This window comes from Pleuronectes platessa, chromosome 8 (genome assembly GCF_947347685.1).
Source record: "Pleuronectes platessa chromosome 8, fPlePla1.1, whole genome shotgun sequence".
Taxonomy (NCBI): Eukaryota; Metazoa; Chordata; class Actinopteri; order Pleuronectiformes; family Pleuronectidae; genus Pleuronectes; species Pleuronectes platessa.
The window spans coordinates 9,548,055-9,568,855 of NC_070633.1; the positions used below are offsets into that span (position 1 = coordinate 9,548,055).

Here is a 20,801-nt window from a genome sequence, read left to right on the forward strand (position 1 = left end):
AGCCCGCAAGATTATAGAATCCGCCATACTGGATCCACCCTAGCGACCTCTGATTCGCGATCCACAATCGTAAACCATGGTGCGACCACAGCATGCCCGGATCTGCGGGGGATAAAGCAAAGGGACTCGGGGAAGGGGTCAAGTCAGTAACATGTACTGATGAGATATGACTCACTTCAATGTGATAGGGATGAAGAAGAGGAAGGAGAAGCTAGAAAGAGAAGCTCCGTGTGTCATGTGTCATAAATTCCCTTTTCGTCTTAGCGTCATCAGGGGTTTTTGCCTTGTAATCAATGATACAATGATACAGGCCGAACTTGAGAGTACACTGAGGCTCAAGGTAAATCTGACAGGCTACTGGTTTGTATGGTAGAACGATGAAAACCATGTGGCCCACTCAGTAGATCAGCCATCAATACCTCTATGCCTTTTTAAACTAAACGCTTCCTATTTAAGAACATAGGAAAAGTAACGTTCTGCCGCACTAATTAGCTCTAACTATAAGCTTTATAAAAAAAAAAGGTTTTGAGCCTACTCTTAAACAAACAGATAGTGTCTGCCTCCCGAACCGAAAGTGGTAGATTATTCCACAGCAGAGGGACTTGATGGCTAAAAGCTCTGGCTCCTACTCTACTTTTAGAGACTTTAGGGACAACAGTTAGCCTGATTTCTGGAAGCGGAGGGATCTAGTGGGTTTATAAGGTACTAACAGCTCTTTAAGATAAAATGGCGCCATATTATTCAGGGCCTTGAAGGTGAGGAGGAGAATTTTTAATTCTAATCTAGATTTAACCGGAAGCCAGTGCAGCGATGCTAATACTGGAGAAATGTGCTCTCTAGAAATTGGTTTTAGGTGTGAATTAAAGGACAAATCAGGATCAAAGATCACTCCCAAGTTCCTGACTGTTTCATTGGAAGCAAGAGCAATGTCGTCTAGCGCAGCTATATCTTGAGATAATGTATCTCTAAGGTGTTTAGGGCCAAGTATTATAACTTCTGTTTTAACTGAGTTTAATAAGAGAAAATTGCAGGTCATCAAGGGTTTTTATGTTCTTGAAACATGCTCAAAGTTTAGTTAATTGATTACTTTGCTCAGGTTTTAATGACAAGTATAACTGTGTGTCATCCGCATAGCAGTGGAAATTTACCGAGTGTGTCCTGATTATGATTCCTAGTGGAAGCATATATAGTGAGAATGAAATTGGGCCGAGCACGGAGCCCTGTGGAACACCATGGTTAACTTTGGTGCCCACAGATGACCCATCATTAATTTGCACGAATTTGGAGGGATCAGAAAAATAAGATTTAAACCAGTTAAGGGCGGTTCCATTAATGTTAATTAACTGTTTAAGTCTTTGTAATAAAATTTGATGGTCAATTGTGTAAATCTAATCTAAAAGACCACTTCCTGCAGGCTTCAGTCCTTTTGCCAGGTGAGCTCTTTACAAACAAAGGGTAAGTGTAAATTAAATAAAAAGACAGAATAATTAAAGAAAAATAATGAAAAAAAAAAGTGAAATCATGTGCACCCAACTTAGAAAATAAATTGTCAATTAAATAAAGATGTACTCAGAAAAAAAAGGACTGTGTAAAGTTTTTATTGGAATGAAATGCAGAATGTTACAAATTATACATTTTTACATTTTAAGACTGAGGGAGCTGATGGAGCAACCGCCACAGTCTGAATATATGAATATCTTTCTAGCTTTACTGCTTTTCTTCACAACATAGCAAGTTGAAATGCACTGCGGTCCGACAGATATCACTTGTGCACGCAAGTAAAGCAAAGTATAGCAGAACTAACACCAAGTAATTACAGAAAGAGAAGCAGTAAATCAGGCTCTATCGTTAAGATGTTCAAGATGGGTAAGAGTGCAAACATGGAAACTTTACATTTGTCTCTCCAGTATGCTCACCTTTAGAGAAATGCTGCTTTTCCAGTTAAACTCGTTATGTTTTCCAGTTTCTCGTTGGTCATGATATAAGTTGAAAAATGCTGGTGTGAAAGACAGTCAACATTCTTCACCATGGCAGTGAACATCCCAGGAGTGATATTCATGGTGCTCTTCTACCTGTTGGTCCTTGGGACCGGCATCTGGGCTTCTTTCAAGTCCAAGAGGGAACAGAAGAAAAGTGGAGCCAATAAGACGGAGATGACGTTACTGGGAAACCGGAGCATCAACTGGGTGGTGGGGATCTTCACCATGACAGGTGAGGACAGCTCAACTGACGACAACAGGATGGAGACTGTCTGTCGCAGGCATGGAGGCAGAAAGATCTGGCAATTTATAAAAGCATTACTTTTACAAGAATACATCATGAATTGTTGTTTAATATGAATAATACACAGCCAAATCAGATTTGACTTACAACATTCATAGTTGGATGAAGTCCTACTGGTGATCAATAATACTGAATTATGATCTAACTTTTAGTCTTTGTCCAAATATCTGCTGTGTGTTGATCCATCCTGCAGCTACATGGGTTGGAGGAGGCTTAATTGTTGGCACAGCTGAGATGGTGTACACTCCGTCAATGGGACTAACCTGGGCAGCCATGATGATGACTGCATACAGCTTATCTTTAATTATATGTAAGTTGAAGTTGGCAATTTTACTTAATCAATTCACCTTAAGTTGAATAAATATTGATGTGATATCTTGATATCATTAGTTTCTGTTTTTCCCCTCATTAAATCAAGGTGGCTTGGTGTTTGCTAAACCACTAAGAGAAATGAAGTGCGTCACAATGATGGACCCTTTCCACATCAAGTATGGACAAGTTCTGACTGCTGGACTGAGCCTGACCTCAATTCTTATTGATATACTATGGATAGCATTAACAATGATTTCTTTAGGTAAGTAAGAATAAACAGGACCACTTTAACCTCTCCTCATATATGTGTGTGTTTAAATGTCAGATTAAAATTAATGCAATTGAAGGAACATGAGTCATAGATATTTGTACAGGTTGTATATAAGTATAATTCCACTGATACAAGGTGTTTAACAGGAGGCACCATGAGTGTGGTCCTGTATTTGCCCTACACTCTGTGTATCTGGATCTCTGCTGCAGTTGTCATCATCTACACTCTGCTGGGAGGTCTCTACTCTGTGGCCTACACTGATATAATTCAGCTTGTTCTTATATTCATTAGCTTGGTGAGTTGCTGTTCTTTAAGGTTTTATAAAGTGCTTGAGTCCTTGCTCATTACTTACATTTGTATTTGTCTCTGCAGTGGCTGTGTCTTCCCTTTGTCTTGATGAACCCTAACTGCTTTGACATTGGCAAGACACTGATGAACAACACCTTACACGCTCCCTGGATTGGTGCACCAGGACTGGAGAAGACCGGGATCGTGATGGATGAATTCTTGATGTTTGTAAGATGGAGCAAAACTGTGGCTGGTGTCAAATGTACTTCACTAGTGATCAGAGAAATCCTCAAGATAAAGACACATGACTCATATTTTAATTGTGTTTCATTTTCAAGTCACTGGGAAGTCTGGGATATCAGTGTTCACACCAGAGGACGTTGGCAGCTTCTTCATTACCCACAGCTAAGCTCTTGTGCTTAGTCGCTGCTTTCGTAATACTTGTGTTTGGAATACCTCCAATTCTGCTTGGGGCAGCTGCTGCATCTACAGGTACGACAACTTCTACATACTAATGTAAGCTGTGAAATCTAACATCCACTTATCTGTTGTATTTAATGTTACTGAAAGAACAAAACATGTTAAATCAATGGTTAAATCACAGGAAACCAAGGAGCAACATATTTGCATAACTTAGTGAGCAGGTAAAGAGCAAGGTGACCTTTTATGATTGTGTAATAAACAGTGGGTTTTGAAACCAAGGTTGATCCATTACCATATAACACAAAGTGCTGAGTCACAATCCTTAGTGCAGGAGAGTCAACCGTCAAAAAACAACTATTTTACCGTCCAAACATAAAAAGACCCCTGTTGTGCAATTTATACATTAAACGTGACACAATTAAATGGTGTGCCTTTCGGCATTCAATAAATGTGGTTTTCACAAAAAAATATTGAATATTAATATTAAAAACATTAACATTAAATAACTTTAATTTATTAAAATTACTCGGGACACCACCCTTCAATGGAAGGGAAAAATATTTATTGATTAAGTCTCATGAAAGTACTATCTATAAATTTGGAACTCTGATTAACAATTAAATTAATAACTATAACCCAAATTACCATATAGATACTTAGTTAAGTAAGGATATAGAGTTCTTGACAGTGTAGAGGTTGGCAAAATGTACACTTATGCAACATTAATGAAAACAACACTTTGAAAGTTAATGTTAGTAATGTTATAACTAACATTAACTTTCAAATAACTTATAACCAAAATATCACAGCAACACAAATCAAAGTTATAAACATCACACGGAATCGTCTTTGCTGAGCCTAGTATAATTATTAAGCCCAGTTGTGTTACCCGTCCATAGAAAGGGAAAAAAGGTTGATGTGCTGTTCGAAGTCCAGTGAAGTCATCTTGCTGGTTTGTGGCTTCTGTTTTTGTGGTTCTGCTGTGACATGCAGCTCTTGAGCTGGTTCTTAGGCCTTTTGGAAGGTTTTAGCAGTCTGCTCCAGTCAGGCCTGCTAGAAGGTTGGTAGAGCTTGGATTGGGAGAAAGATTCCCTCGCTCGGTGAGTGGAGAGCTGCACCTCTCCTCCATTGAAGTTGAGCAGAAAGAGGTGACCGCCTCTCGGAGAGTTGAGTCGAAAGGAAGAGTTGAAAAGAGCAAGTGAGCTGGACAGCCACACTTTTCTCAGAGAGTTGCATAGAAAAAGAAAAAAGGAAGGGAGAACTGTGCTTATATTGGCTTGGTGACTTCATGGGTCATGGGGCCCAGAGGGACCAATAGTGGTTGAAACTGAGTTCTGGAAGCTCTGGTTTGTCTCCAGAACAAAGAACATGTGCTCAAGGCTTTGACTACACATGTGGGCCGATCTGTACTTCACAAATACCCGGTACCAACACCCTAAATTATCACTCTAAGCAGACTTCTTGATCACTATAACCATATTATTTAACCAGCCTTTGAATAGGAGCGATTCTGTTGACGATCTGGACGGTTGATTACTTTATCCTTGTTCACTTTATACGATGTCCACTGTAATGTTTTATTTTTGTATGAATTTTCTCTGGTCTGCCCATCAGATTGGAACCTGACGTCTTATGGTTCTCCATCTCCATATGAACGTGGAGAAGCAGCTTAAATCCTGCCCATCACATTACAACACCTCACGCCGCCCTTCATCTCCACAATTGGAACTGGATGTGTTGCTGCTGCTGTGATGTCATCTGCTGATTCTGCCTTGATTTCTGCTGCTTCTGTCTTCACCTCCAACATATACAAGAACATCCTGAGGCCACAGGTGAGAACATTGAATTATGACATTAATAGTTATTATCTCAAACCTCTTCACATCCTCCTCTCTATTTTTTCTCTAGGCATCAGACCGAGAGATTCAGTGGGTGATCCGAGTTGCTGTGATGGTCGTGGGTTTGGTTGGTACATTACTAACCAGCAATGAAAACAGTATCTTACTCTTCTGGATTCTTAGTGCTGAATTGGCCTACATAATAATCTTCCCTCAACTGGTGTGCGTCCTCTTCGTCAATATCTCCAATGGTTACGGAGCTGTTATGGGCTGTGTGGTGGGATTGGTGCTCAGAGTTCTCACTGGACTCCCATCACTCGGGCTGACAGTTGTCCTCCACTTCCCAGGATGTGTTCTTCAGGATGGAGTTTTTGTCCAGCACGCTCCAATTAAGACCATCTCCATGCTGTCTGCCATTGCTGCCATCGTGTTGTTCTCCTATCTGACGTCTGTGCTCTTCAACAAAGGCCTGTTACCTGAGAAGTGTGACGTGTTCAAGGTGAAAGTCCAGCAATCAGCACGAGAGCTGACACTGGTACAAGGGGCCACAGAAGACAATGAGAAAGAGACACTGGATAACACATGTCCTAAGACTGAGGCCTCAGAGCCAATGATTAGATCAGAGTGTTAGAGTCCCTGAATATCTAAAGTGGACATAGATGGCACCAGTTCACTGAGCACTTTTGTATACAGTGCAACAAGATTGACTTTCTTTCATTAAAATAAGTTCTAATTGCAACTTTGGTCCTTTATTGGGTTCTTTGTTTAAACTGGGACAAATGACAGCGAGATCTACTGAACTACAAAGATTGTGATCTCACCATGTTGTGTGTCTATTATGATGTAAAGTGTGATGATGAGATAAAAACATCAGATATCGTAATGGTCGGAAATTACTCCTTCATATTGCTGGCATTTTAATCTGTGATGTTACAGGGCACTTAAAATCTTTTGTATTTACACACTTTCATTTGAACCACTTCACCATAATCTTTTACTAAAGATTGCAGCTTGCTTATTATTTAGAAAAGATGGGACAAAAAATCTTGACTATATTGGCTTCAAATTCTGAAACAAGCTCTTCCATTTGATTACAGCTACATTATGTGTTGTCCACTCTGACCCAGAATAAGATTAATATCAACATGTAGCATACGCAAGGGAGGGAAAAGCAAGACATCACAAGCTCATTAAAAGACCACCTGTCTCTAGATGTACTTAGAAAGTTGCTGAGCTGGACCCAAATACAGACAAACAAGATATACAGCTAGTACTACTGGATATATATATATATGTAGGACCAGGACGACTGAATAAACCCGAACGTAAAAGTCAACCTGACAAAGAGAAACACAAAGACTCCAGACACAGAGGAAGCAGAGATAATAGACCACAGGTGAAACACATGAGGAAAAGATGGAGACAAACCACGATGGGAAACAGGACAAAGACAGAAATTTAAGTGAGAGAGATTCACAAAGAACAAAGTTTCAAAATAAAACAGGTAACGAATAATTCAAAGTACAACACAATAATCAAACACAGAGTGGTAGAAGACAGTGAGAAAGAGACACTGGAAAACACAGGTCCAATGTTTAGCTCAGAGTGTTAGAGTCCCTGAATATCTGTTGTTCGAATTCTAACACAGAGTGTCAGAATTATCAGAGTATCAAATCGTACATCCCCATGGAGACTTCTGCAGCCAAACACAGGGGTATTAAGACAAGTGGACATAGATGGCACCAGTTCACTGAGTCCTCTTGCCTCATGCCTCTATGCTCTCGTCCCATGGGCAGGTGACGACATCAGCGATACTCAGCAGTAACTGCAGCTATGATACCAGAATTAGTGATGGTACCGAAAGCAGCGATGCAACTGGAACTAGTGATGCTGCCGTGCACCCTTGGGTGAGAGCTTGAGTACAGGAGCAGTATGGAGGCATGTTTGTTTTTACATCTGGACATCGAGGCCACTTTATCTTGCATAATAGAAGAGATTTACTAAAAATATCAAATAACATTTTAAAATAATTTCAGAAAGCAGACCAACTAACACACACACATACACTTTAATGAATTGCCATAACAAATAAAAGTCTAATCGGTGTTTGTCAGCCTCATGTTCAGACCTGTGTGATGGGTCGCCTTGTAGCCCCGCCCATTCTCTGCTACGTGAGGCCAGACAGTCCTAACCTCCACAAACCACTGCAAACACAATATGGGTCCATTTTGGCACACAGGGTAAGTATGGCAAACATATCTGGAGGTACAGGGAGTAAATATATTGGAGTTAAAATCCTGTGAGTTTGAAGGAGGGTGAAGTTCTTATAGAGTGGGTGAGAAAACAAACTTTAACTAGGGCTACGTTGTAGCACTAACAGGCTCGAGCACAGGCATTTTGAAGCCTGTTGCGGTTAGTGGAGAGAGCGATCAATGACCAATCGCACGTCTCCGCGTTGCATGCATTTTTGCGCACTGCGGTAAGGATAAACACTTCACTTCCTGCATCCGTCACGCAATGTCGATCCTTGCCTGCTAATTGCTCATTATGGTACACACTATCATTTGCACATCACAAGGTGAACATTTTATGTAAATCGAATAATAGTTGTAAAAAAAAGCTTACTTCTTGTTGCCAGTAGGTGGCGCCATCACTATTATTACATAAAGACATATAGATCTGTTCAAGTAGGGGCTCTGATGTAGCGTGAGCAATTTTGCAATAATGTAACAACAACTTAATTTTCACACTGATCAATAGGTGGCGCTATGACCCTGAACTAATACTAATAAATGGAGCTGTTCAGGTCAGGATTGTGATCATAGGTCAGTAGTTCGGAGCTGGTTGGATAATGCAGAGTGGATTTACAAAGTACTTCCTGTTTCATGGCGAATCAGTAGGTGGCGCTATGACACTGCGGAAATATTGACACATAGAGCTGTTCAGGCTTAGTCTCTGATCATGTGACAGAAGTTTGGCAGTGATAGGACAATTCACAGTGGAGTTATGACAACATCGTGTCCTTTGGTGAAGGATGAACCTTCGCCGCATATCAATGTTTACATGCTTTGAGGAAATGTCACAGTTCTGACCATGATCCAATGACTCAGCTCATTTGAGCTGTATATTGTAAAGCAGCCAGGAGCAGTGCATCAAAGTGTAAAACGTGTCACTTCCTATAGCCAGCAGGTGGCACTGTAATGGTGAGTCAATATTGACACATGGATCGGATCAGGGCGGGACTGTGAATGTGTGAATTAGGTTTGAGGCTGAAAGAACAATGCACAGAGGAATTATTATAATTACCTCTTTTTTGGCGATTCATCCAGAGTCTTCCCCCACGTAACGGTCACACCATGTGATGATATCATATACTGTATACCGAGGTAGCTCATATCTCCATCTTGTTGATATGACATTCAAAAACAAGATATTTCCTGTTTCCACCAGGGACGCTGTGATTTTAAGTCATGATTTCTGTGCAGATGTCATCAGGACCGGGACTCTTGTCTCACATGTCTAGTTTGGACTCGATTGGACCCAATATGTCTGAGATATAGAACCTCATGTTTTTATGGCGTTAATCAACGTCGGTGCTCGGGACCTAATAAATGCATAAAATAATTGCTTGAGGAATACTGGGTTCAATAGAGCTGTGACTCTGTCAGCCTGGCTACAGCGATGATCTTAACTGAGGGAATTTCATCACAATTATTGGAGCTTCAAAACCTTTCTACATATTTTTTACATTTCACAAAATTCATCTTTTCTATAGAGTCTTGTGCTACTTGTAGATAGTTTGCAGTGCTATTGACAAGATGATAGATCATAGTGGAACTAAAGTTTTTAAAGGACTCCTCTGTGATATCCGGGCTTAGTATTGAGGTATTTGTCTATAGAATTATTTTCCATTAATAAATGTCTAGAAAATGAGTTTTTAATTAATGGTTTATTGTGTGGTCTGTTTTGTGAAGGATTGTGTGGAAAAAATATTAAATATTAATGTTGTTTAAATGTTTAAACATCAACAAATTTGACACCATATGTTAGAACAAGGTCAGGGGTGTTATTAAAACAACGAGTGGGTTTATGTACACACCAACTGAAACCAATTAAGTCTATCTTTATCAATGTCCAAATTAATATTAAAATCGCTTACAACAATTACTTTATCTGTTTTAAGGCTTTGATAAACCCAAGATACGATTCATAATAGAGTTCTATAATTATTATCATTGAATATAGAAAGATCAGTCCAGGGACATCAAACTGTCCAGTAATGATGGCCTCACATTATGTTCAAAAATATTTTAAGCTTATAAAGGGATGATCACAGAAGCAAGTTAGTAGCTTTTATTGAATCTTTGTGAACCTGGCAAATAAAGCACCACAGGTTTGTGCTCGAGTAGAAAAGATTTGTCTTATTGGAAAAAAAGAGAGAACAAATAATGTGGTGAAAACAGATTTGATTGCTTTTCGAAGACTCAACGCTCATAGTTCCCACACTTTGCATGAGAGCCTGAACTACTTATGATATCTTTAAACCTGAATTATATTGAGATCTTGACAGTCTGATCAGGGGGCAGGGGGATCAGTTACGATCATCTCCACTGTGGGTCCTGAAAAGTGTGGTTGATTTTGTAGGACCACCTTGTGGAGTCTTCTATTACATTCACAGCACATTATATATTTGCTATTATTCTGAGCAACTTCATGGAATATAATAATACCCTGATCTCCTTTGTTCACATATTTTATTCACACTGCCTCACTTACAAACTGTCTGAATTTATAAACTAATATAATTCCAATCTTATAGACTTAAACCCATAAGAAACCCATCAACTAGACCTGTGTGTATTAGGAGGTGTCATCAGCCAAATTAAATCTGCATTAGCTCATTGTATCTATACATTGCCAAAGCAAAAGAGAACAGGATCTGATGGATCAGCTTTTCAAAATCACACATCCAATAACTAGGATTCAGTGTACACTCATACTTGAATTGTTTTGATTCATCAACACCAAAGTTGATTTAGGTTCTTGGAATATTTTATGTAACTTACTGTCGGTTTACAGTGTAGTTTACATGATCAAATCAGAACTTTTCTTAACTCAGTATTTGCCAGTATCCCTGATATCCACCCTCAAGACTGCTTTGGAGGCACTGACAATAGCTTTATCATGCTCATAAGAAATGCCAGCCATCTGCTTTTGCCCTTACAAAGTTGTTTTCAACACCATAATACATCAAATCGTACAGATCGCGGTCGCATTGAACTTCTCTTCCAAAGATGCCCGGAGCAAACCAGGAGGAGAAGATGTTCCGGTCATAGGGCACAGAGTACATGGCAGCCATGAAGTGGTTGTAGTCCTTCAGATCGGCAATGATTAGGTCGTAGGTGAAGACGCCGACGGCTCCAGTTGCACAGCCGGTGGTCTTGTTGAACAATGCGTTGCCAGTGGAGGAGGGACCCACAATTGGTGTCAGAGGGATCTCACAGACGCCACTCACAATGAACACCCTGAATACAGAAACACAACGTGTCAGACAGTACCGACATAAACCTTTTGTATCAAGTCAAACCATCAGTTGTATGTTAATGAGAGACGCTGCCGTCTTATTAAAAACACATGAGTTCACCCACGAGCAGTCACAACTTTAACAGTCACAGGGTGTCCCAACAAGATGCAGTTTGAACAAGCAGGTAAACATGCAAAACCGCCCTTTTTTGGCCATCCTGTAATGTCGCTGCTGACTAAATCAAAGTCCAGATGAAAGAAGTTTGGGGATGCTTCTTACCAATTATTACAACTCACAGACCTGCTTAAGTCAGGTTTAAAAATGTACGTCAGAAAATGAGCAACACATCACCTTGGGTTGGCTAGAGTGTAGCGGCTAGACTCGTTTTTAATTTCCACGGCACATTGGCGATAAGGCATTGTGATGAGGTGTGGTGACAGGGGAAGAGTCACGCCTAGAGACAAGACACAATAGTTTCAGGGACGTCAGTATCACCGAAGCAGAGGGCAATGATCTGTGTTCTGCTGATATTCATGTCACAGTATTTCAGGAGGCTGACCAATGGCGTTGGATATAAAATACATTACTTCAAAATTGAAGGGTGTAATGGAAATTTAGCATTTTGTATGTGAAGATTGCGTGAACAGACTTGTGTATCTAAAAGCAAAAAGATCCCCTCTTCCATCGTGTTGAGGGACAGACGTGTCTGCAGGGCACGGTTTGGAGCCATCACAGAAGCTTCAAAAACGTTAACTGACTCAACTAGTATAAATATATAGTATAAATATATGTGTTTATTAACTTAACACACTTTTAAGATGGGATCTTACTTCGGGCTCATGATTATCATAACTATTATCATAATATAGTAACATTATATTTTGCACTGGAGGTGTAGCTGGGACCGGATCGTCTCAGCATGGCAATCACTTTGTTGAAGATCTGATAAATCAAGTGATTTCTACCTGCATGCGTAGTGCCAAAGAGAAGTGTCTCCAGACAGGTCGATCCCCCAGCTCTCTGGACTCACTGGCTGTCGTTGCGCCGCAGATCAGCTGTGTGTCAGTTGTTTTGTTTTTCACACGCGCTGTGTCCGCTACTGACGGTGCTGCAGGTTTATTCTCCTGCATTTCCTTCAACAACAAGCTGGTTTATGTAATAAACTAAATGTCAGGACTCTACGGAATCAAGATGCGAATCTTTCGGTCTGTCGTTAATAACCAAAGCCCCAGAGTTTTCATGTTTATCTGATGAATTTTGTGTAACAAACAAAAGATTGAACCACTTTCTGTATGCCTTTTCAAAATAAAAGCACTCCAGCGTTTCTGTTAATGGAATCCATTCCCTTGTATAAAAAGGTTTTTCATTGGGAAATATTTGCAAGAGCAGAAGATGCAAGGCTTCATACTGTGTAGTACTAGTATTTATTTGTGTACAAGGGACTTCTTTCATACAAGGCCTTCATCATATATGTGGCCATATTCAAATCAAAGCCTATATATAAAAACATGTGCAGCAGTAGCAGCTCCTCTGCAGAACATGATATGGAACTGAGAAGCTACGTATCGAGCATTGTAAATATGAATTGATATTCATTTGAAAACTGTGCATTGAATGATAAGTTGCACAATTGCCTCTCTTTGTGTTTATTTATTTCTAGTAAATTCAGCCTTTAACAGAAATTGCAAAAAATAATATGATCTGCCTGTCATCGGCTTACTTTTGGAATTAAAGTGATCTTTGGCTCACAAAGGTTGGTGACCAACGCTTTACACCATTTGGAAAATATAAAGTATAATTGTTTGTATTGGGCTATATTTGTTATTGTTAATTTGCTGGCTCTCATAGGTAGTCATATCATTTTCAGCATGTCAACTTAATATTTTTCAATATTGTGAAATTAAACAATTTTTTGTTAGAGGCTTCAAAATAATTCCATTGGGATTTCTGCCTCCCTCTTCACTGTACAATATAATTTTTCCGGTTCATGTATTCATAACAATCAATTAAAAAGTCTGTGATGAAACTAAAGCTTGTGAGCCGGACACCCTCATTGAGTTGACAAAGAACAAAGACACTGACAACACTGGACCATCGTATTTACAAGTGTTAAGGAAAATGACGACATTCACACCAGTTTAAATATTGGCAGTCTTTATTTCAACAAGACTAAGAAATGTTGTTTAATATACATTTTTTCCTCTTACAATTTAACATCTATCTCATCTTGTTTTTTTTTCATAGCATTTAGGAGATACTCTGACAAGTAAAAATCTGGTGTAATGTTATGGCCTCTTTTAGAGACATCTAAAAACCGCTGCTCTTTATTTACATCTCTTTTATTCTCTTCAGTCAAGTCCCTCACTCGCTCCTCAGAGAGCGAGTCCTCGCTGTTCTTGTGGGCCAAAGGCAGAGGGATGGGTTTCGACACCTGTCCCATTCAACTTTAAAGTCACAAGACTGAAGTTGCTCTGTTGATGGAGAGAACATCATCCAGCAGCTGGACCGACTCCTGCCAGCTGGGAAATGTTGCTGCCCTGGCCCGCAAGCACAGACATTTACCATCATCACCCAAAGACATTTCCCTAGCCCTCTCAGAACGTTGGGTTTCCTCACACGCTGCGTCACATGACACAAACACATGCATAAGCTCTTGTAGAAATGTTGGTGGAACATAAACAAAAACAAAAAAATCTCTGGGGAATTGAGGCAGTTACATGCAGAAGTGATGTCAAACGGAGCTGCTGAAGCCCAGCTTCATAATTCTAATTTAGCGCTTCAGGATTTTATACAGGTTGCATAGATGTTTTATAAAATCCTCAAATCAGATTCGTTATGTCGCTTTCCTTGTTGATCACTGTTTGGAGACTATTCAATTTGATCTCAAAGCCAAAAAGAGGTGAATAGGATGTGTCCAGTATTCACCTTCTGTCAGTCAATTGTCAAATGGCAGCCTGTTTGTTTCACAGCTGCAGACAAATATCAATCATGCAAATCCATTGTTCAATTTAGGTAAAAATGCATATTTAAAACCCCCAATATTAGAGCAAATCAAATACTTTGAAAAATGAATATTCGTCCCCTGAATGTTGCATATCAGAAACCTCCTGAATACTGTAATGTGAATAATCTACGTCAGTTATAAAAGAGTTGGAAATGACATTCAAATACATGCATAAATTACTGTACAGAAGCTACATGAGGCAGCATCTTTAGAGATGAAATGACCAGGTAATGCAACTAACAGACGCACTCATCAGATCAAACCACATAGAAAAATCTGATGTGCTCTTCTGCCGGTAACGATGATCTCAAAGACCCTTCAGGGTATCTGAGGCGAGAAGATAAAACATCTACATTCTTTTTTTTCAGACTTTACCGAGTTGCTAATGATGTACCAAGGTTAATTAAACAAAATGAAGATCAGGCACCATATGTTGTATTCATTTTGGTAGCAATACTTCAACATTCCACCTCGAGTCGAAATGATGAGAACATGAGGATAGGTAGATCAACTGGTTCAGGATGATTCCATTATAGTGACAAAGGCCATTTAAGAGGTACACGTGTGTTTTGTGGGGCGGAGGTGATGAGGGCAGGAAAAAAAAAAAGATAAAATGAAGCCCCAGCACACTGTGCTCACTGACCAAAAGTGCCCCCATGTGCACACTGACCTCTTCCACCACCTAAAACTAGCAGTAAAATCCACTGTAGTACCTAATATATATCTTCATACCAAAAATATCTAAAAATTACAACACCTCTTCAACATTAAACCCTGTATTAAAATAATCTTTTCTTTTTTCTCATTTGATCAAAGCACTGTCTTTTGTTCCGCTTCTCTCGTTTAATGTGAAATGCTCTGAACATACATGTCGCCACCCTCTCTTCTCCAACAGTAAGACTGCTGAGAGGCAGATCTTCTGTGCTGAACTGAGCTTACAGTACCAAAAAGGGCTTTCAGGACTTGTCAGCTTTGCCTTCTTTAGGGGTTGTGTGAGGGGAGTCCTTCCACGGGGGTTACCTTTCAGCAGGCCGCCAGCCGCTCATCTCAACTCCTTCAGACACTTTCAACTCACTCGGTTGCATTGACATTGAGGGCATGCATGAGGTATGAACTTAGTATTGAAGTGTTGAAGCTGAGGAAACTAACAAATTCATGTGGAAATTCAAAGTGAAGTCGTGATAACGCTCATAGCAGACATATAACCTGCCTGTTCGGGCTCACAGACGCCCGAAAGCTCTTCTAAAGACTGAGTCCATCTCCTGGTGAAACATTACCACCGGTGCTGTAACGTCTCTCTCTGGATTTATGAGCGTTCTGCAGCTCAAACTCAACTGAAGCTCAAATTGTTCCTGAGTGGAGATCAACAGGCAGCATCAGAGCTTTTGACTGGTTCATGTGTGTAAATGTATGAATGCACAGAAATGTTCACAGTGTGCACATTGGCAGTGTGAAAAGTCATCGTTGTGGGATGTTAACACCCACAACCACATGATGTGTTGACCTTTGAATAATGGAAAGAAAGACAATCCTCAGAATTATGAAGACATGTCCCACCACAGGCACTCACTCACTCACTCGTTCCTACTGAGTTATCAGGTGGCAATCACTGAAGAAGGCACACTAATTAGTTATGAAATTGCCTCAATAAAAGGCAATTATATCATGTTTGTAAGGCAGCAAGCAGAACCATAGTGAAGCTCCCTAAGAGCCATAAGGAGTTAAGATTTATCTGGGAAAAGGGGAATAAAGTGGATTTTTGGGACGAAAATCATATTGCTGTACACTGATGTCCTTAAAAACATACAAACAAATAATTAAAAGTGAAGTTATTATAATATTAAGAAGAGTCTCCCTCCCCAATGGCGGACAGTTCAAGGTCCTGAAGGCAGTCTTTTAAAGTCTCTCTGACAGTTTCCCCCTTCGTTCAATCATTCCTGGTCGTTCTCGTCCTCTCCCTGCCCAGCCAGTCTTATCTCAGGTGGGGAGCGAGCAGGGCCAGGGCCAGCCCGCAGAGCGCCAGCGCCATGCTTCCGTGTGTGGCGACCCCAGTCGATGGAGCTTTGCCCACCACCACTTGATCAACCCGAGGCTTGACAGGGTTCGGTGGAGTGGAGAAGTACATGTCCCGGTCTGTTTCGCAGGATGGAGAGTCACAGCCGCTGCCGCTCTCTTCTCCTCCACTGCTTTCGTCATCTGGGGAACATAAAAGACACAGAGGGTCAGACGTCGGCAACGAGGACTTTATATCATAGATTTAAATCCTTCAAAACTATTGTCCTCACCGCTTTCCGTAGAGAGGTCGTTGCCGCTGTGCGCAGCTTTGAGCCTACTCGTCATTTCTTTTAAAGCTGCAATCTGACTGCGAATCATAATGTTTGGCTTTGTTATGTCTACATCCACATCGGGGTTTGATACCTGATTGGCCAGCCCGTTGCCAATGACAACTGACTCGTACCTGTGACGAGGGAGAATCAACATTAGTCAAAAATGTCAGACTGAGCAACAATACAGCCAAACTTCAATTCCATGTACTTGGTGTGTTTTTTTTCTTACCTGCTTTTTGCGGTTCCGTTCCAGCACTCATCGCCAGGTGCGATCCTCTCACCTACACACACAGTGTCTGGCAATGTGGACCAGAACTTTTTAGCATGTTTCAGCTTCTTCTTCACATCAGTTGTCTAAGTAGTAAAGACACAAAGAACGGGTCAGACCCAACGACTTAAAACAGGGCAATAGTAGTCCGAGTGTGCTCTGGATTTTCTTAGACCTTACCAATCGATCCAAACTGGTGCCCGCAGCGGTGGTGGGCCTTGCGTCAGGGCTGTACGGGCGGAAGCGGCCAGTAAAGCCGGTTTCTTTGAGAGAACGCTTGGAACGGAAGGCCATGCTCGGTTTGGGCTGCCCACAACCCTGGAAAACCTATCGGCGGTGAACAAGAAATAAAGTTATGTGAGTGGAACTGAATCCTTTCATACTTATTTTCTTTTTATTATTGTGTAAAAATGTACTGACCTTCTGCGAAACTTGCATGCTGTTTTCTTGCATGTTCATGATGGCCTCGGAGATCTTCACGTCGATGGGATCCATGACAGACTCAAAGTTAAAGGGACCCTCCAGCCGCTCAGCCAGGCTAAGCATACCATCTGAGGAGCAGAAAATGTTAGAATTTCATTAAAATAAAAACACACGGAAAAATTATTCACTGCAAAGATATTTCATAAAATTAGTTTATTCAAGTATATTTTTCTCCACAAATAACATTTCCGTCTCTGGTGAAAAATCTAATTCTATTTTATACTTTCACATGTTTTCCCATCTACCCATCTATTACCCAAGAGTGTGATCATTAAAGTCGTCTTATATCTATTTCCCCTTATTCTGAGGTGGATGCTACAAAAGGCCACTAGGGGGAAGCACACACAAGCGAGCAGGCTACTGATAAACAGTTAAACAGAGACTTGATTCTTGCAGAGCAGTGTCCTCGGCCAGGGACGAACACATGTGATGGTGATATCCCAGCTAGTTATGTAGAGCAAATATAATTTATACAAAAGAGTGATATGTCGGCCACCCTCATTAGAAGGAAACTGATCTGGGCCTGTGTTTACACAACATAGGAGCTGTAGTCATCCTGAGGGCCACAACATGTACAGCATGTACAGCCGCTCCCTCCCTCCCTTTATTTTCAATACGATACTAAAGAATGAGGGATGTGTTTGTACACGATTTCTTTTTACAATACACTGTGTTCCTTTGTTATACATGTTCTTGCCTAACCGAAGTGCCATAAAGCCGGTGAACACGATCGGTAAAAATATTCCTCACATGTAATTACCCCAGTTCCATCAAGCCACCAATCCTGTTATGTCATCATGGTTTCATGCCCGTAGTCGTAAAGAGGCAAAAATGTTTACATAAAACTAGCTTAGATTAGATAAAACTTGAAATATGAGCATGCGGTGACAACATGTGAAAGAATTTGTAAGCAGGGAGATGTTTGAATGTGACTTGTTGCCAAATCAAACACTTTAAGTCATTATGGTTAGAGCAGGGTGCATTTACGGTCAGGTTTGCTTGATAACAACTGCAGAAAGTGTCCTTGTTCACATGATGGTTGCTTACCGAGGAAGTTGTTCCATTCTGTGTCCAAGTCGGCCTGGTTGGCCAAACACCCCCGCATGACATTCAGACAGTAATTCTGGCAGGGTTTCAGGGCCACTTGGCCCGAGCAGTAGGGACAGTACATCATCTTCATGGCCGCTCGTACACAGCTGGGAGATGCACTAACCTGGAAGAGGAAGGGGGCAGTGAGCATTCAGCTATCACTGTACCACAGCAAAAACACTCATCCAACAGCAACAGAGACACATACTTAGAGTATAAGTAAGAACATTCATTTTGTAATCCCACTCCACAAATCAGGAGAATCTAATCAACAATGAATCATTCACTAACTTGAAAACTCATGCAATACCAGAGCAGACAAAGAGGTTTATGTTATCATAGACACTGCACTGGAAACCCTGCCAGTTTTTCCAAGAAAGATATGAAGTCAGAAACAGGAGGGAGGGATAGAGTGAGCTTTTCCGTGTCCAGAGGTTGACTGACTGCTATATCCTTTTTTGGGAAAGACAAAAGCTTGACAAGCAACTCTCGCTTACCATTGAAACTTTGTTGATCACCTCTGGCATAAGAGCCAGGCCGCGAACAAAGGTGCGTGCGGCGATGAAGGCCCGGGTCAGCTGGATGCGGAGCTTACGGGGCACGTCGCCGAATGGCTGCAGCTGCTCTGTGTGCCGGCTGACGCACTCCATGTAGGCGTCGCTGAATTCATATTGTACGTTGACTAGTCGGAACATCCGCTCTAGGAGGTCGGCCCAGAAGTCCGACAGCATGGAGTCCAGGTTGACAGCAGCGCTGCCAGACACATAGTACCGAGTCAGGGACTCGAAAAAGTTCTTGAATAGCTCCGCGTTCTGCATGTACATCATCCCGTATGTTCGCACAAACATGTTGTCCAGTGAGAGCTCGGCATTTACCAGAAGCTCACGGAAAAACTCTGGAGAAAAGAGAAAGAGATGGAAGTTAATGTGATGAATAAATGTTGAAGTTGAAAAGATACAGATCAAAGAGTGGTTAACATTTGAGATGGGGATTCAGTTTAAGATGCTATGAACCAAAGAACTCTTCCTCTTTGATATTAAATGCATGAAACATTCAAACAACTTCTGTAAAAAAAACCGACAACACACAAACACATTGTGATTGCTTTATCACCACAGTCAAGTAGAGATGTCAGAATACAAATACCAGTATGCCTCCGATACTACCGAAAACACCAGTAAGAAAATCAATATACCAATTCAAAACCGCGTCTATACTTTAAAACTGCAATTTTCTTTGAGACTCCACAACACCAGTTGTGCTGTACTGCCCCTGGTAAGTACTTCCTTTTGAGCACTGAAGAATTTTCTGGTAGTGCAGCATTAACCAGAGCTAGCTGCACTGTCAGTAGTTAGCAAATATTTAAGCCAGGAAAGTCAAGTAAGTAAAGCGGCGGTGTAAAACATCTGAAGAACCATTCCCATCCAGAGTTAGTAATCACCTGTTAGAATATAAGTACAAGTTGTTTTAATGTACTGGTATCGGATTAGTAGTCCATACTGGCTGATACAAAGTACAGGTATTGGAATGGTATCGTGCAGAGAAAAACTGTATCAAATCATCACTACAGTCTACATATAGTAAATAAACAATATGTTGCAGCTGTAAAACTTCTGACCGAATGACTGTATTAAAGTACATCTATAGATCTTGATATGTAAAGCTCTCTATCAACACCTTTTCTCTCTGGCTCTGAGCTGCTGCCAACTTATGAAATCAGACTTAAGTTACTCTGCTTCACCTGTACCCATGTCCTGCAATTCTGAGCATCTCAACAGAAACGGCTCAAGCATAAAATCTTGGCTGAAAGGCAGAGGAATGTGCGATGTGAAGGGGGTCGGTTGACAACGAGGAGATGAGAGGAGCGAGTGAAGCGGGTGGGGTGAAAGGTGGAGCCGGAGCATCTCTGTCAGGCTGAACGAGCGGCGCTGCTCCTCGTCTCTGTGGACTTGCCATTCAGTGGAGACGTCTCTCCATATCAAGCAGCTTCAAACTGACCAGCATCAATGGCATTTTTCTGTTGTCACATTCCATTCCCTCTCCTTTCTCCCAGCTTCTCTTGGACTGTCCTTCAGAGGCATTTTCAATAGGATTACTGAATAATGCGACTCTCTCCCTCCCTCCCCCCCTCCTCTCCCGTATTTGGACCTGTACTCCCCCCCCCTCAAACCAGTCCTGCATCTCCCTCCCTCCGCTGCTTTCACTTCATCAGTTCCTTCAGAGAGCTCTCTTCACGAGAGACAGGGAACAATGACCTACTTCATCCTAAGGAATGTCCATCACCCCCCTCCCTCACCACTTTCTCCCACCCCAATAATCCAGGCCCCCCTCTTCCACAGACACCCCCCCCATTCCTAACCCATAACTTTCTTAATCTGGACAAAATTAGAATTCCTCAGAGTCTCTGAAAAATGCTTCATCTTCTGTGCCGCGTGCATGCAAGCATACACTCATTCCCTTTCACTCATCTCTCTTTTTTTTAATCCTCCCTCCACAAAACTTCTGTCTCGCTGCAAGTTTCTCTCAGTGTCCTCTGCTTGCCTTTGAAATGTAAAGTTCCCATGCTCTCACAAGGGGACGGACACACACACACACACACACACACACACACACACACACACACACACACACACACACACACACACACACACACACACACACACACACACACACACACACACACACACACAC

The 20,801-nt window shown here is 41.2% G+C and overlaps 2 protein-coding genes and 1 pseudogene across 2 annotated transcripts in view; 1 reads left to right on the forward strand and 2 right to left on the reverse strand.

Moving 5' to 3' along the window:
* Positions 1–2,027: 2,027 nt before the first annotated feature.
* Positions 2,028–6,049, forward strand: LOC128446206 (high-affinity choline transporter 1-like; annotated as a pseudogene).
* Positions 6,050–9,821: 3,772 nt separating this feature from the next.
* On the reverse strand, positions 9,822–12,154 carry LOC128446240 (DELTA-stichotoxin-Hcr4b). Its single transcript, XM_053429235.1, has 3 exons — positions 11,905–12,154; positions 11,291–11,393; positions 9,822–10,940 (listed from the first exon to the last, which is right to left on the reverse strand). The coding sequence occupies exons 2-3, from the start codon at positions 11,356–11,358 to the stop codon at positions 10,604–10,606; spliced, it is 405 nt and encodes a 134-aa protein (XP_053285210.1). The 5' UTR covers positions 11,359–11,393; positions 11,905–12,154; the 3' UTR covers positions 9,822–10,603.
* Positions 12,155–13,076: 922 nt separating this feature from the next.
* gpc4 (glypican 4) overlaps positions 13,077–20,801 on the reverse strand; it is a 30,231-nt gene continuing 22,506 nt past the window's right edge. The window contains exons 3-9 of the mRNA XM_053428734.1: positions 18,608–19,005; positions 18,069–18,234; positions 16,959–17,089; positions 16,719–16,865; positions 16,500–16,624; positions 16,229–16,401; positions 13,077–16,139 (exon numbers count right to left, since the gene is read on the reverse strand). Of these exons, the coding sequence (XP_053284709.1) occupies positions 15,916–16,139; positions 16,229–16,401; positions 16,500–16,624; positions 16,719–16,865; positions 16,959–17,089; positions 18,069–18,234; positions 18,608–19,005 (1,364 nt within the window). The 3' untranslated portion in view covers positions 13,077–15,915. The remainder of the gene's footprint in view (positions 16,140–16,228; positions 16,402–16,499; positions 16,625–16,718; positions 16,866–16,958; positions 17,090–18,068; positions 18,235–18,607; positions 19,006–20,801) is intronic.

Excerpts from the sequence above, each read along its gene's own strand:
- LOC128446240 (XM_053429235.1), bottom strand. The coding sequence starts at position 11,358 with ATGCCTTATCGCCAATGTGCCGTGGAAATTAAAAACGAGTCTAGCCGC. Across the intron at positions 10,941-11,290 it reads TACACTCTAGCCAACCCAAG|GGTGTTCATTGTGAGTGGCG; the intron begins GTGATGTGTTGC and ends TTCTGTATTCAG.